This window comes from Plutella xylostella, chromosome 23, assembly GCF_932276165.1.
Source record: "Plutella xylostella chromosome 23, ilPluXylo3.1, whole genome shotgun sequence".
NCBI classification, from domain to species: domain Eukaryota; kingdom Metazoa; phylum Arthropoda; class Insecta; order Lepidoptera; family Plutellidae; genus Plutella; species Plutella xylostella.
In genome coordinates, this window is record NC_064003.1 from 2,905,000 (window position 1) to 2,919,951 (window position 14,952).

At 38.3% G+C, this 14,952-nt stretch overlaps 1 protein-coding gene across 1 annotated transcript; it reads left to right on the forward strand.

Moving 5' to 3' along the window:
* Positions 1 to 8,829: 8,829 nt before the first annotated feature.
* LOC125490398 lies at positions 8,830 to 10,074 on the forward strand. The gene has a single exon (XM_048629503.1). The coding sequence runs from the start codon at positions 9,014 to 9,016 to the stop codon at positions 9,755 to 9,757; it is 744 nt and encodes a 247-aa protein (XP_048485460.1). The 5' UTR covers positions 8,830 to 9,013; the 3' UTR covers positions 9,758 to 10,074.
* The last annotated feature ends 4,878 nt before the right edge of the window (positions 10,075 to 14,952 follow it).

The following is a 14,952-nucleotide window of genomic DNA, read 5'->3' on the forward strand; positions in this document are numbered from 1 at the left end:
TTTGCATAATACGTACACAAAAATGTTGAGAGAATTGTTAATTTTCTGTAGTAATGGAGGAATAAATAGGATGCTATTACATTTACAATCGAGTTTAGAATGATGTAGAGATTACAAAAAACCTATAAATTATACGCCTGATAACCTTTTAAGATTATAAACACATGCTATTTACCCGACTGCCGAAGGAGGAGGGTAATGTTTTTTCTCTCTGGACTTTACTAAAGATAAAACTACTCAACCAAAAAGTAGACAGCTATTATAGATTTCAGACAGCAAAAATTACTGATCCTAGTAAAAATTACGTGCCAAACCTCAAACACCTATTAAATCTTTGATACATGGAACGAGAATCATTTCCATATGGGATGCGGTACAACTCTGCGGTTTGGAATGTCAACCTCTTGTCTGTCAGTCGCAAAAATTACCAACGAATTTAAAGCCTCGAATTCACTAGGGCACAAGTTCTGAGACTGTTACAGAACATCTACGGTGCGTGTACTCAGAACATTTTGATAACATGTCGTGATACAGAAGTCGCGCACGCGTCCACACTCTGCAACAGCGGTCGCTAGACCTAGTAAAAAAAATATACTCTATGCGCTAGACTGATGTCGCAGGAAGTTCTGTCTCGCGAGCCAAAACACGGAACCTGTTATGCGACACGTAGATGTCGCTGTATAGTCGCGTGCGACGTCGCAGAACTGAGCGCGACGTCGCGGCGACACGTAGACGACATGTGCCTAGACAGGTTCTGCGACAATTTGTCGCCTAATGAATACGAGGCTTAAGCCAAAATGTTCTGAGAACACGCACCGTAGATGTTCTGTAACAGGCTCAGAACTTGTGCCCTAGTGAATTCGAGGCTTAACTACTACAGCTTTGTTATCGCTAGATTGACGCTGAATAGCGCGCCCTGCAGTATCGTTAGAGTGTCCACTTCACGTCATTATACAGGGTGGCGCAAATATTGTTTTGCAATCTGAAAGGAGGTTATTCTGTATGCCAGTAATATATAAAAAATGAGTTATATTGTCATGTAGATACGTTATATTTTTAAATGGCTTTTTTCTCTCTCGTGTTTTCTTTTTCACCAAACATACTGAATTTTTGCAGTAGGTATACTTACCCAAGGTAAGTTATACGTCCCCAAGTAACGTTTACTTTGACGCCAAATATTGATGGGACTCTTGGAGGTACGTAAATTAAAATAAATTATAATAACAAAAAAAAATTCATTATTGTAATTAAAAATTAAATTCAATGTTAAAAAAAATAAACAAATGTATTTATTACAGATTAACCCACTCATCTCACAATTTAGGAATTTATTCCGAAATTAGTTAGGTAATTAATAAAATTAAAGCACAACTTATACTATAGGTTAAGCATAAGCACGATTTGTTTAAATTAATTATGCTGTAAACACATATTTTGGATTTCAATTCAGATCTAAATTTATAGTACGTAATCATATTATTGTGATGTATTAATTGTAATCCGTTTTGTGTTTTAATAAATAAAATAAAATAAAATAAATAAAATAAACAACACAGGGTTAATTTAATTATGTTTTTGTTACAAAATATGTCTTTATAATATCTTGTTGTCGCGTAGCGTTCGGTTTGTTTTCATACACTCGGTCAGTGCAAACTTAATTACCATACAGAGGGTACATTCTTCTAAATACAGGATGAGTCTTTCGTAGGTGCATATCCGGAAGTATGTTACAGAGCTCTTCATTCTGAACAACTTTTGTTATAATGACCTTGGGATATTCTCGAAAAAAAATATCTACTCCCCATACACAGTGACACGGACGACCGAATGGCGTAGTGGTTAGTGACCCTGACTACTGAGCCGAAGGTCCCGGGTTCGATTCCCGGCTGGGGCAGATATTTGTTTAAAGACAGATATTTGTACTCGGGTCTTGGGTGTTGATATTTATATTTAGTATCTATCTATCTATTTGTGTAGATATATCAGCTGTCCGACACCCATAACACAGGTTCTGCCTAGCTTGGGGTCGGATGGCCGTGTGTGAGATGTCCCCACATATTAACGTAAACAACAAATTTTTGTATGGGGAAGCATCTTTTTTTTCGTTAGCTATCTTTTTAATTATTTTCTATGTGAAAATAACAATTTGGGCAAAATAACCTGATCCTCCTCTAGTAGCCCTGTCACTCTAAGGTATTTTTTATATTGTTACTCCAAGACTTTCACTTTCAGACCCCTTAGCATGAATTTTCATCGTGAACGCAAAGTAAAAATTACTACTGAATTTTGTAGGTAAATTTTAGTTCTGCTACCGACCGCCAGGGGCGCTGTTCATATTTTCATACAAGATACTCGATGAATTCTACTTCACGTTTACGATGAAAATTCATGCTAAGGGGTCTGTTTAGGCTTATTTTTAGACACAAAGTTGTCAATTCTCTTTGGGAAAGTTTCCGGGAACATCTGAAAATTCCCGAGAACATACCCTAAAGGGAAATTCCCGGGAACGGGATGTGTCTGGGGCACATCAGTAAGCGTGAAATGGGATGCGATGGGTGCACGTCTGCCGATGACGTGGTGAGGTAACATGGGTATATGCCGTCGTAGACTAAAGAGCCGAGTAAGAATATCTGGCTTTATAAACAGGACCTCTGGTACGGGTTTTAAAATATAAGTAAACGAATAACGTTTTGGTTTTCTTCTTTCATCTGACCGTCTAGTATGGGTTTTGCAATGTTTGAAAACTATAAAAGTTTACGTTTTCTTCTGTCATCTGCATACATTATCTGTCAAAAGTTACATGATAGTTTCCGCTAGAGGCGCCACTTTGTATGCGAGAAAACTGAAACTTTTATAGTATTCGAAAATCTATCAAACCTGTACTAGACCTACAGTGCACACATTATCTGTCAAATGTTTCTTGATAGTTTTCGCACAAAAGCACAGTCCATCTTTGGACTTAGCTAGAGTTGACTGTGCTGTCCTGTAATAATATTACGTTACAATTTAATTTGTACGAAGGTAGCCATTTTAGTAACTCACTAAATAGGCCATGCTTGCTCCTCAGATATTCATAAAAATAACATAATGGTATCATCATCATCATCATCATCAGCCAATAATCATCCACTGCTAGAAATAGGCCCCTCCCAAGGAGCGCCACTACACTCGGTCCTCGGCCTTCCTCATCCAACCACTACCGGCTACCCGCCTAAGGTCGTCAGTCCAGCGGGCAGGAGGACGCCTACGCTGCGTTTGCCTGTATAATGGTATATGCAACCAAAATAAACAATAGCCTTATCCGTTTTCCTCACATCTGTGACTCGGGTCAGAAACCTGTAACGATTGGTCCAATAAATTCGAACACCGGCTGAAGCTGAAAACAAAACTATTTTCAGGGAAACTTCCCAATTGGCTAACCTACATCATTTTGTTACAAACTGAAATTAGACGTTTTCGCTGTTTGGCTTCAGTTATAATTTGTTTTAGACGAGATCGTGTAAACTGTAAAACTTTCAATTTGTTGAGTTCTGAATTGCGTTTTAATTTACAAAACACAAACATTGAGATCGGTCACGGTTATTGGTAATAAATATACAGGATGGTCAAATACATAGCTTTCTGAATGATGTACCTAGCTAATTCTTTTTGTGTCATGTCTTGACTGTTAAATCACGCTCTCATTATTGTACCGTAACAGTAAACCAACTATATATACAAAGTCCTTGACCGTAACTAACTGAAGTCACAGCCGTCAAAATTTCAAGAAGTAATCCTAAAAACTAATACCTACTAGTAATGCATAAAAGTGTGCATATGCCGCTGACTCAGTCAGCAGTAAACAGTTTTTCTACTGGAAACCCAGCCTTTTGCGTTCACTACACTAACTAACACTTTCCCTCTTGTTTGATGTGATAAGAAAGTAATAAAGCCCTCAGAAAAAATACGACGATTTGAAACATAACTTTCACCTGTTCTCTATGAAATGTAACGATTTCCGCTGAACAATGGGAGGGCAGAAGGGTCACACTAGCTTATGGAAAACGTCTTTCGGAGCACTGTTGCTGCACTAACCACGACCCTATCTCACTGTATTAAACGTACCTATTGCATGACAGCTCTTGTTAGCTCGTTTTTTGTTAGAGTAACCCTCAAGGTGTAATAAAACGTGCTACCATCTGGAGTAACATATTGTGTTACTAAATTATATTGTTACTGTTGGATGTTCTCGACGAAATTCGTAATGATTTATTCCTGTTTCGATTTGATTCTTTCAGAATGGAAACGTTTGCCACTATGCGTTTCAAGACGCGATAAATCTGTAACTAACAGAATGCTAGAAAAACTCGATATGAACTTAAAGTTATATAGAGCGCCGTTTTTTGTTGCGAGGTCAAAAGTTTTAAGTCCTAAAAATGAACATCATATCTGCTTCAACTGCTGAACAAAGTGTTCTCCTTAGGAGCGCCACACACTCGTTCGTCGGTCAAGAAGGGTGGAGGGAGTCCCATTCTACATTCACCGGCATAATTATACATTCACTGGCTAAGAAAAAGTTCCACCTGCCATTGCCGTTCCATATGTCACTGGAACTTATTCATTGATAGTGAGTATACAGGGTGTTGCAAAAAGGGTATACTAAGCCGAAACCAACATGTGCAGCATGGTATATCTAAGCCTGAAACTGAAATCAGATTTTTAAAATTCGCGAAAAAAATATATCATTTTCCATAGAAACTTTGTTGGTCACGTGACTTTTTACTATGGAAAATTTTTTTTTTTTTCGAGAATTTCCAAATTCTGATTTCAGTTTCGGGCTTAGATATACTATGCTGCACATGTAGGTTTCGGCTTAGTATACCAATTTTGCAACACCCTGTATATCTTGTATACCCCATTAATGAGGTTAGGGTAGGGTAGGACTTACGGGGTCAAAAAAAAACACGCACTCACGCCTTGTACTAATGCACTCCCTTGCGGGGTAGGCAGAGGTGCATTGCTGCACCCACTTTTCGCCAGAGTGTTATGTTATGTTAGTTTTACGGGCACATCCAAGACCCGAGAACAAATATCTATGTTTAAACAAATATCTGCCCCAGCCGGGAATCGAACCCGGGACCATCGACTCAGTAGTCAGGGTCACTAACCACTACGCCAATCGGTCGTCCAAACTTACGGGGTCATTCTGAACAATATTTGTTAAACGACTTTCCGAAATTAGCACTTTTTCAACACCCTGCATGTTTAATGACGACCGAATGGCATAGTGGTTAGTGACCCTGACTACTGAGCCGAAGGTCCCGGGTTCGATTCCCGGCTGGGGCAGATATTTGTTTAAAAACAGATATTTGTACTCGGGTCTTGGGTGTTGATATTTATATTTAGTATCTATTTATCTATGTATTTGTGTAGATATATCAGCTGTCCGACACCCATAACACAGGTTCTGCCTAGCTTGGGGTCGGATGGCCGTGTGTGAGATGTCCCAACATATTTATTTATTTTATTATTTATTTATTTAATGTTTATGCAATAAATAAAACCAGAAATGAGTCGCAATATTATCCAGTATGAAAAGAGACGAGGTAAATATGGGTGCTTAGATGTTTCTTTAATTACAGAAAGCGATAAACATCATCGCGTGTGTAGCAAAGGGGAACCTTTTATCCTAATTAGCTCAAGTAAATATGTGTAGGTACTTAAAAGAATGGGAGACGTAAATAGAAGCACATATTTACCGTCGGGTTTTAGCTGGGATAAAATATTTTTATATTTTTGCGTACAGGTATGGTAGTGCTTTGAATTATACATTTGTTTATTTAAAAAAAAGGAAGTAGGTAAAAAGTAAAATAACTTTAGGTGGCCGTCTTAGATGTTCGAAATAGGAAATGAGTGTTATGCCGAGTTGCAGAAAGTATTTATATATTTTTTTATAATATATTAATATTATCAAGAAAACATTAGCTTGAAGATCCATTATACAATCCAGCGTTAGTATATAACGTAAAAAATGCTTATAGTATTTAAATAAAGACAATATTAAAAGATTGCAAGGTAAATTATCCGCTTTTCATAACAGTTTGCAGAAGATTTTATAAAGGTAAGTCTACTTGAAATCTCTTCATAACAGAAAAAAAACTTAAAAAATATTTCAATACTTCATTGTTTTTTTAGGGGTGAAACATAATTACTTATACTGGGTGTTGCAAAAAGGCGTATACTATGCCGAAAGGTGGTCATTCTGAACAATTTTTGGTCTACGAGTTTTGGAAATTCGTGAAAAAAAATATTCGTTCTCCATAGTAAAAATATTCGTCCCCTGAGTCACCCTCTTTCGGATTTGTATAACCCTTTTTGCAACACCCTGTATATTTTAAAAACGGGTTTCGGCGACCTGGCGATAGCGAGGCAGCTAATGAGTTCGAAGGAATTAAATAAGCAATTATCCCGAGTTAAACACTGATTTTTCATCAAGAATAATACCTATATATGCAATATGAAAATAAAAACATCAATTGCATACCTAGTTTGCATCGGCTATCCACTACAAAACCAGCCTATTTTGCTTTTTAGTGCATCCTTTACTACCATAGAGTATAAACTCAGAATAAAACTGACACAAAAGTTGTGTATTCTACACAGCTGAAACATTTGGTCGTACGAAATCTAGATGTCCTGCTTACAAAACAGGGAGCAGACCACATGAGGTGCTTTAGATGCTAAGTGAGTCTTCTATGCTGTGTACCGTACACTGGCACGCCAACTTTGATGCACAGCAAAGCAAAGATATGAAATAAAGATTACATTTTAGGGATCCGTAGTCAAACGGCAAAAACTAAAAACGCAGCCTATTTTATATGGATAGGTATGTAATACCTGATTTTTTATGTGAAAAATTATACTTTAACATAAGGTTTATAATTTTTATCTATTTTCATAGAATAGCCCTTACACTAAGACCCTCCTTCTCGGTATTTATTATAATCGATAGTTTATTTAATGAGTCCGACAAAGGCAACTTTGCATCAGAAACAAGTGACAACACCAAAAAATTGTAAATATTAGGGTTAGGGAAAATATTATGTTCTTTGTAATTCTTGACGGGGTACGTGACAAACACTAACATAATATCATTTTTTTACTGCTTTTCACCTTTTTAAAAAAACTCATCTCGTCTTTTACTCGTTGCAAAGTTAGCGCTACCGGGCTCGTTCTTTCAGTAAGTATTTCTATTTTGTGCAGCTGTTATTTTTAGTAGGTATCTGGCGGAAAATATGAAATTCCAGCGACGATTATCGCAATAATTCTTCGAAGACCGTAGATAAAGTGATTTTTATTACTGTCCATTATCGACGAAGAAATGTCCGATATTAAATGTCTTGTTTATTAGATGTAAGAGGGTTTTACGCTGCAATAAATAAGAATTTTTTCTCTTTCTGCGTATTTTTACTCTCATATTTCTATTTACAGTAGTTTTTCTTATTATACTGAAAGGGAATATGTGTTCTTAATTTATGCTTAATTAAAGGTATATTTATGTGTTATCGTTAGTCATAGATATCTATTAATTTTACTGGGCAAAGTGAGTTGGCATAAAAATAATGTTGTTCGTTATATTTGCCTTTGAAACAATTATTGAAGATCGATGACTAAGAAAAAAACAAAAAGATTACATCGTAAGGCGCACTGCGAGAGTCGAGGTCGGGGCGATGAAGAGGCGTGCCTTCCCTATGTTTTCCATAATACGTCGAACGTCGCTCGACGTTCGACGCTCACTGAGGGTCTAGTACAGGTTTGTTAGATTGTAGGAAACTATAAAAGTTTACGTTTTCTCGCATGCAAAGTGGTGCCTTTAGCGGAAACTATCATGCAACTTATGACAGATAATGTATGCAGATCACAGAAGAAAATGTAACTTTTATAGTTTTCAAAAATTGCAAATGCTGTACTAGACGTACTGAAGAAGTCGAGCCGGAGTCGCGGCGGAGTCGAGGCGGGCGAGTTGAGAAGTCGACATTGTAAACAAGGCATTATTTCCTGCACCCCAAAAGCCGCAAATTCTATAGCCATATCACGGCGCGTGACTACCTTGTCTTTCTATGAACAGTCTTATTTATCACGACTACCTGTCTCGCTCACTCACTTGGCGCAGTTATGAGAGGTATGCTTTTGTCACATCTTATCGCACGCTCAATACACTGCCTCAAGTGAGCTCTACATACAATATTATTATACACATTAACGTCTGTGACTAAAAGCCCACTTAACCTATTAACACATAGGAACGTAAGAGGTACTGTACAATTGTACCTATATTTCATAGTACGGTCTGAGGCAGAGAAACTTGATCCCTCTCAGGTAGCATTGTCACTATTTTTCTGGTTAAGATTTCTTTGCCTAGACTGTAACAGTGAAGTTACCACCACCGAATCAGCAATTCTTGTCAAATCTGACGTAACTTGTATGGATCTGACAGATGAAAAATAACGTTCCTGATACAAAAAATATCTTACAGTTCTTCGTTGATTTATTTCTCCACTGATAGCTTATATGGGGAAAGCTGATTTATACTTGCCCTTCGATGAAAACATGAATGGTCATCCCAAAGAGGTAGATTTGGAAAATACTTAGGTACCTACCTAAAATATAAACTTATTGTATTGTTCAAAAGATAAAATTGGGAGTCTTTTTAGAAAGAAGGAAATGAATAGGTAAATAGACGATAAAAATCTTAGTTTGAAATGGTGGATACTTGTTCATAGAGGAACTAAGTGACGTTGATTTGATTTGAAAAAAAAAAACTACTACTTTTCGGGTAGGTGTGAAAATAAGCTCACATTAAAATTTAATAAACTTTTATATTAAAATTACTCAAAAGTATAAATAAAATAATTAGTTGCAATATTATGAAAGAATAACCTTAAATACCTGCCAGAAATCATTATCTCCCTAATTGAAGCAACATTTCCTGCACTTCCTCACATAAACAATAAGTTAACCTCAAAACTAAGAAATGGAGAACATCAAGGAGTCTATTGCTGAAATGATGGGCCAGCTGAACGTGCGAATGGCCAGCTTCGAAGCACAAATGAACAAGGCTCCTGCATCTCCCTCAGCTACTGGACTGGCAACTGAGTTTGCAGCCTTCAGGAGCTTCACGGTGTCTGCATTCAACATGCTCCAGAAGCAGGTCGAAATGCTGGCAAGGGGCATGGATCACTTGGACATGCGCAGCCGCCGGAAGATCTTGCTTGTCCATGGGATTCCGGAGGCCAAGAAGGAGGATGTAGCGAGCACAGCTGTCCGGGTGATTGCACAGCACGTCGCGGGTCCTGAGCTCTTCTGCACAGACGACATTGCTCGCAGCCACAGGATGGGACGCATAGGTGACAAGCCGAGGCCCATTCTTGTAAAATTCAAGGATCTGGCACTGCGAAACAACGTGTGGTTCGCGAAGGCGAAGTTGAAGGGCAGTGGAGTCACGCTATCAGAGTTCCTGACCAAGCCGCGCCACGAAGCTTTCATGCAGGCTCGGCAGCGGGTCGGCGTGAAGCAGTGCTGGACGCGGGACGGCTGCGTGGTGGTGCTGGGCGCTGACGGGAAGCAGCATCGCATCGTGTCGCTCGCCGAGCTGGACCAGGTGTGTCCGCCGGCGAGCCTGAACTCCGGTGTGGTGGCACCAAAGGCCAGCGGCAGCAAAGCGCCGGATGCCTCATCGAGCTCTGGCAGAGCGAAGCGTACGGTCTCGAAAAAGTAGCGTATGTTAGGTCCATTTTTCTTTGTCGCCTTGCTGCTCTTCGAAACGATTTGCGTACCCTACATTTCCGTTTTTATTTTATTTAATTAAGTAATTTAGATTCAGTTTCGCTTCAAATTTGTTTTTCTTAAACGTCACGTCCACAGAGTACGTAATGTCACGTCAGTCAGTAGCATTAAAATTTTTGACAGTTGACGTTACCCGTGACATATTTGTCTGTGCATCTGTGATCTGTGTGTATAAACTTTTTTTTTTTTTCTTATTGTGTCTTGTTTGTCATTTAGTTGCGTTTGGAAATTGCTTCTATTTATATTTATTTTTTCCTGACAACTGGCAGGTGGAATGATAATTATAGCCAAACCAGGAATATAAAAACCCTCGCCATATTGCGGAAAAGCAATAGAACTTTTTTCTTGCACTGGTATCACAAAGTGTCATAAACTCAAAATGTCATTTGTCTATTGCTGTCAAACAGTGATGCTGTCAATGCGTAGTGTTTATTATGCTTTTGTGAGTTTTTTGTGTTTCTAAATGCCGAAAACTATCCATAGCCGTGAAAGGAAACTAATTTACCACATACACAAGTATTTGTCGGAGAAAATGTCCAAGGGATTGGACTTTATTTCTCTTGATAACATAACTGATGTTATTGTCAAAATGACTTGTAGGTATAAAGTATAGTATGAGCAAACGAATTGGCAAATTTTTAAGGTATTACTGTAGTTTTTATTAACTACATTACAATAATTTAAACAGAAATTGAAAAATTGATTATAAATCTTGGTGGCAGTGAAAGCGACTCATCAAGGGACGGCGAATCCGAGGCATCTGAAATATATCATATGAATACCTACATATCAAATCAGTTGAATATTTAGGTTCTAATTTTAACTGATTATACCTACACATATTTTATCCAGTCAATGGGTTTAACTTTTTTATTAAATAGTTCTGCATGCAAACCTGTAAGAGGCTAAGATGTACTTTATTTCGAATTCCTGTGAGGATGGAAAATATTAAGCCACTTACTCTTGTCTTTTGAATGCTTAAAACCTTTTCATCAAATTTAATACACCTTTAGAGGTCAATTTATCTATTTTCAAATTGCCGTTAATGAGTACCTACAAGGTAAATACCTACACAATTGTAATCTAAATGTGGGTTTGCACGATGTTTTCCTTCACCGTTAGACTGTTAGTACACGTCATGTTACTAAAGTTCCAAAGAACCCATAGAATATATCCTCTCACTGAGCTACTGACACTCTTTTCAAAATAAATCATAAAAAAATTACTATTATAAATTTCAGCATGGCCAATTCACATTGGTATGACTATACTTAGTGTTGCAGTCCTCAACGCGAATGTGGCGCTCTTAATACAGGGTTTTTATATTCCTGGTTTGGCTATATAAAACAACTTGATTTTGTCTATCTATTTAAACATTATAATTTTAATATATATATATTTATATTATTTATTTTATATAGCATATTAAATGAGTTCTGATGGTTCTGATCACAATAAAACTTGTAGCAGTGGTAGTGAGATCCTGTTCGATTGTGTGTCCTCTTCTGATGATGAGTTAAACAGTATTGACAGCTTCCATAGTATCCCCTCTTTATCTGACAATCTTAACACTATTTTTTCCGATGTCCCAAAAAATTTCAACGTAGTTCACATAAACGCACAAAGTATTCCGGCACATTACTCTGAATTATTAGCTTCTTTCGATACAAAAAATATTCATGCCATTCTAGTTTCAGAGACATGGTTAAAACCGTGTCTGCCAACAACGTCCTATTCATTGCCAGGTTTCATCCTAGTGCGCAATGATCGTATTGGTAGTCGCGGTGGAGGAGTTGCAATCTACCTTCGCTCTCATATACCATATTCCGTGGTTAGTATGTCAGCTCAGCCTCCACCAGACAATGCCGGAGAGCATCTTATTTTAGAGATCACACTATCTCAAAATAAGACATTGCTTGGGGTGTACTATAATCACTCAATGTATAATCATTTCGTGAATTCCTTTGAAAAACTGCTTGAAAATTATTTTCCTGTCTATAAGCATATGATTATTATGGGTGATTTTAACACCTGCCTGCTGAAAAACGACGTGCGATCCTCTTCCTTCATGTCAGTAACACAGGCTAGCAATATGACTTTACTTCCCCTAGGTGCTACCCACCATTTCCCTAATTGTGTCCCTACTCTCCTAGATTTAATACTAGTTTCGTCTCCAAGTCATGTTGCCAAACACGGACAATGTGGGGCTGATGGCTTTTCCTATCATGACCTCATTTATTTATCATACAAAATTCGCCCCCCTAAGGCTAAACCTAGAACTCTCCTTCAACGCAATTTTGGTGGCATGGTTCTGGAAAACCTTCGCAGTGATGCGCGGGCTGCAGCTTGGGACGAGGTTTTTAATGCTGATACGGTGGATGAGAAGGTATCAGTGTTTAATTCTCTTATCATGCAGCTGTATGACGTCCATGCGCCCGTCAGATCCGTCAGGATGAAGCATTTCCCGGCACCATGGTTGACTGACGAAATCAAGATCATTATTAATCGGAAGGTTGCAGCAAAGTCCAAATTTAAATCTCGACCTACTGACCTTAATAGGGACAAATATACTGCGCTACGTAATCACTGCAATAAGGTGTGTAGGGACGCACAACGACGCCATATTCATGAATCAATTCAAAACGGTGATCCAGCCAAAGTCTGGAATTTCCTCAGGTCACTCGGAGTTGGTAAATCCCGCTCTCAAACTATTCCTAAAGATCTAGACTTAAACCTTCTTAACCAACATTTTACATCGTCAGTAGCCATGGATAGTGCAACTAAACTTAGAACATTGAACAATCTTTCTACTATACCAACTCCTGACTTTTCCGAATTCAACTTTAGCCATTTTACTGATTGTGACATTGAGAGAAGTATACTTGCCATCACTTCTAACGCTGTCGGTAGTGACAGCATAAGTCGGAACATGGTACTCCCTATCCTGGACATAATCCTTCCCGTCATATCCCACATATTAAATTTTTCCATCTCCTCTAATACGTTCCCATCCTCTTGGAAAGACGCTCAAGTAACTCCTTTGCCCAAAAAAGCCAACCCATCCTTTTCAGACTATCGCCCTATTTCCATCCTTCCTTTCCTTTCCAAAGTCCTCGAACGTCTCGTCCATCACCAGCTGAACAGGTTCTTAGTGCAGAATAATCTCATGAATCCTTACCAATCTGGATTCCGCCCAGGACACAGCACGGTAACGGCATTAGTAAAAATCACGGACGACGTTCGCCAGGGTATGGAGAACGGAGAGCTGACTGTGCTGTCGCTACTTGACTTCAGCAATGCTTTCAACACAGTGGATTTCGATATCCTCTTGGGGGTATTACGTTCTCTCAATGTATCTCCAACGGTAATTGACTGGTTTCATAGTTACTTGCACGGGCGCCGGCAGCGAATCCGTATTGAAGAGTCCTACTCTGTTTGGTGTAGTACTACGGCTGGTGTCCCGCAAGGTGGCGTGTTGTCTCCTCTTCTCTTCGCAATATTCATAAATAGTATATCCAACAACATTTCTTCTTCCTACCACCTTTATGCAGATGATCTACAAATTTATAACCATGCTCCAATTTCCGACCTCCCAGTTGCCATACATAAAACCAACACTGACTTGGAGTATATACTGGCGTGGAGTCAAAATTACGGTTTGAAAGTCAACCCAAACAAAACGCAGGTCATTATATTAGGCAGCCCCAGATTCAGCTCATTTGTTGACTACAATGTCCTCCCTCCAATAGTTTTTGATGGTGTCCACATACCTTGGAGTAAACAGGTGAAAAACTTGGGGGTCTACATGGACAATGCTATGACCTGGAAGACGCAGCTTGACGAGGTCAGTCGGAAGGTGTTCGCTTCTGCAGGCTCACTCCGCAGACTGCGAAATTTCTTGCCCACAGCCACCAAAATTGTGCTTTCTCAATCCCTACTTCTTCCTATTCTAGATTATGCCGACTCATGTTATCCCGATCTTACCGAAGAGCAACTTAACAAACTTGAGCGCCTCCAGAATGTCTGTATACGGTTTATATTTGGTTTACGCAAGTATGACCATGTTTCAGAGTATCGCGCTAAGCTCAAGTGGCTCCCCATTCGCCTTCGCCGGAATACTCACATTCTTTCACTTCTTTACTCAATACTGTTTAACCCAGCGTACCCCGATTATCTCAAAGAGCGATTTCACTTTCGACATGAATCCCACAGCCGGGGTTTGCGTTCCTCACAAAACCTACGGCTGAATATTCCACCCCATACTACAAAATTCTTCAGTGACTCCTTCACCATACAAGCAATCACTTTATGGAACGATCTCCCACTTAGTATACGGAAAGCACCGTCATTGGCCTCATTCAAAAGGATGTTAAAAGACCATTTCCTCGGCTCTTGAATGAAGATCACTATATCCTCTTTAATATGCTTATTATTATATATAAGTAACGTGGTATGTATTTTATTATATATTAATATATATTTTAATATATTATATATTATGATGCTAGGTATATAAATTATATATGTAAATATATTGTAGGTAGTATATGTATTGGTATATTAAATATTTATGATATATTCTTTATTCCTAGTACACTTTACCCTTCTTTACATCTAAATATCCTTCCACCCAAAGGTTGTCTGGAAGAAATCGCTTTAAGCGATAAGACCGCCATTTGTACATATGTGTTAGATTAAGTTTTGTATTGTTATCCATATTTTTGTGTGCAAATAAAGAATATCTTATCTTATCTTATCTTATCTTAACTAATTTCAAAATAAACAAATGCAATAGGGAATTTCATCGATGAGCCCTTCGATCATAATATATATGAGCCAAAGATGTTTTTAACCGACTCCGAAAAAAGGAGGAGATTCTCAAGTCGTCTGTATTTTTTTTTACATACAATAACCTAGGATTTGACTTGTGCCTAGTCTTACTATCTCTTTACTACGCTCGTCCACACATAGAACACAGAGAAATACAAAAGCACAAAAACCTTTCATAATAGAGTTCGCCAGTGATTTATACCTCTTTAGATAGCCCTTGACACTGGGCCTGGCCGACAAGAAGATTTATACAGACTCTTTGCTGCGTGTGAAAAAAGAAAAATACTTACTTATTAT

What these genes read in the sequence shown, in the direction of transcription:
- LOC125490398 (XM_048629503.1), top strand. Translation starts at nt 9,014, where the DNA reads ATGGAGAACATCAAGGAGTCTATTGCTGAAATGATGGGCCAGCTGAAC.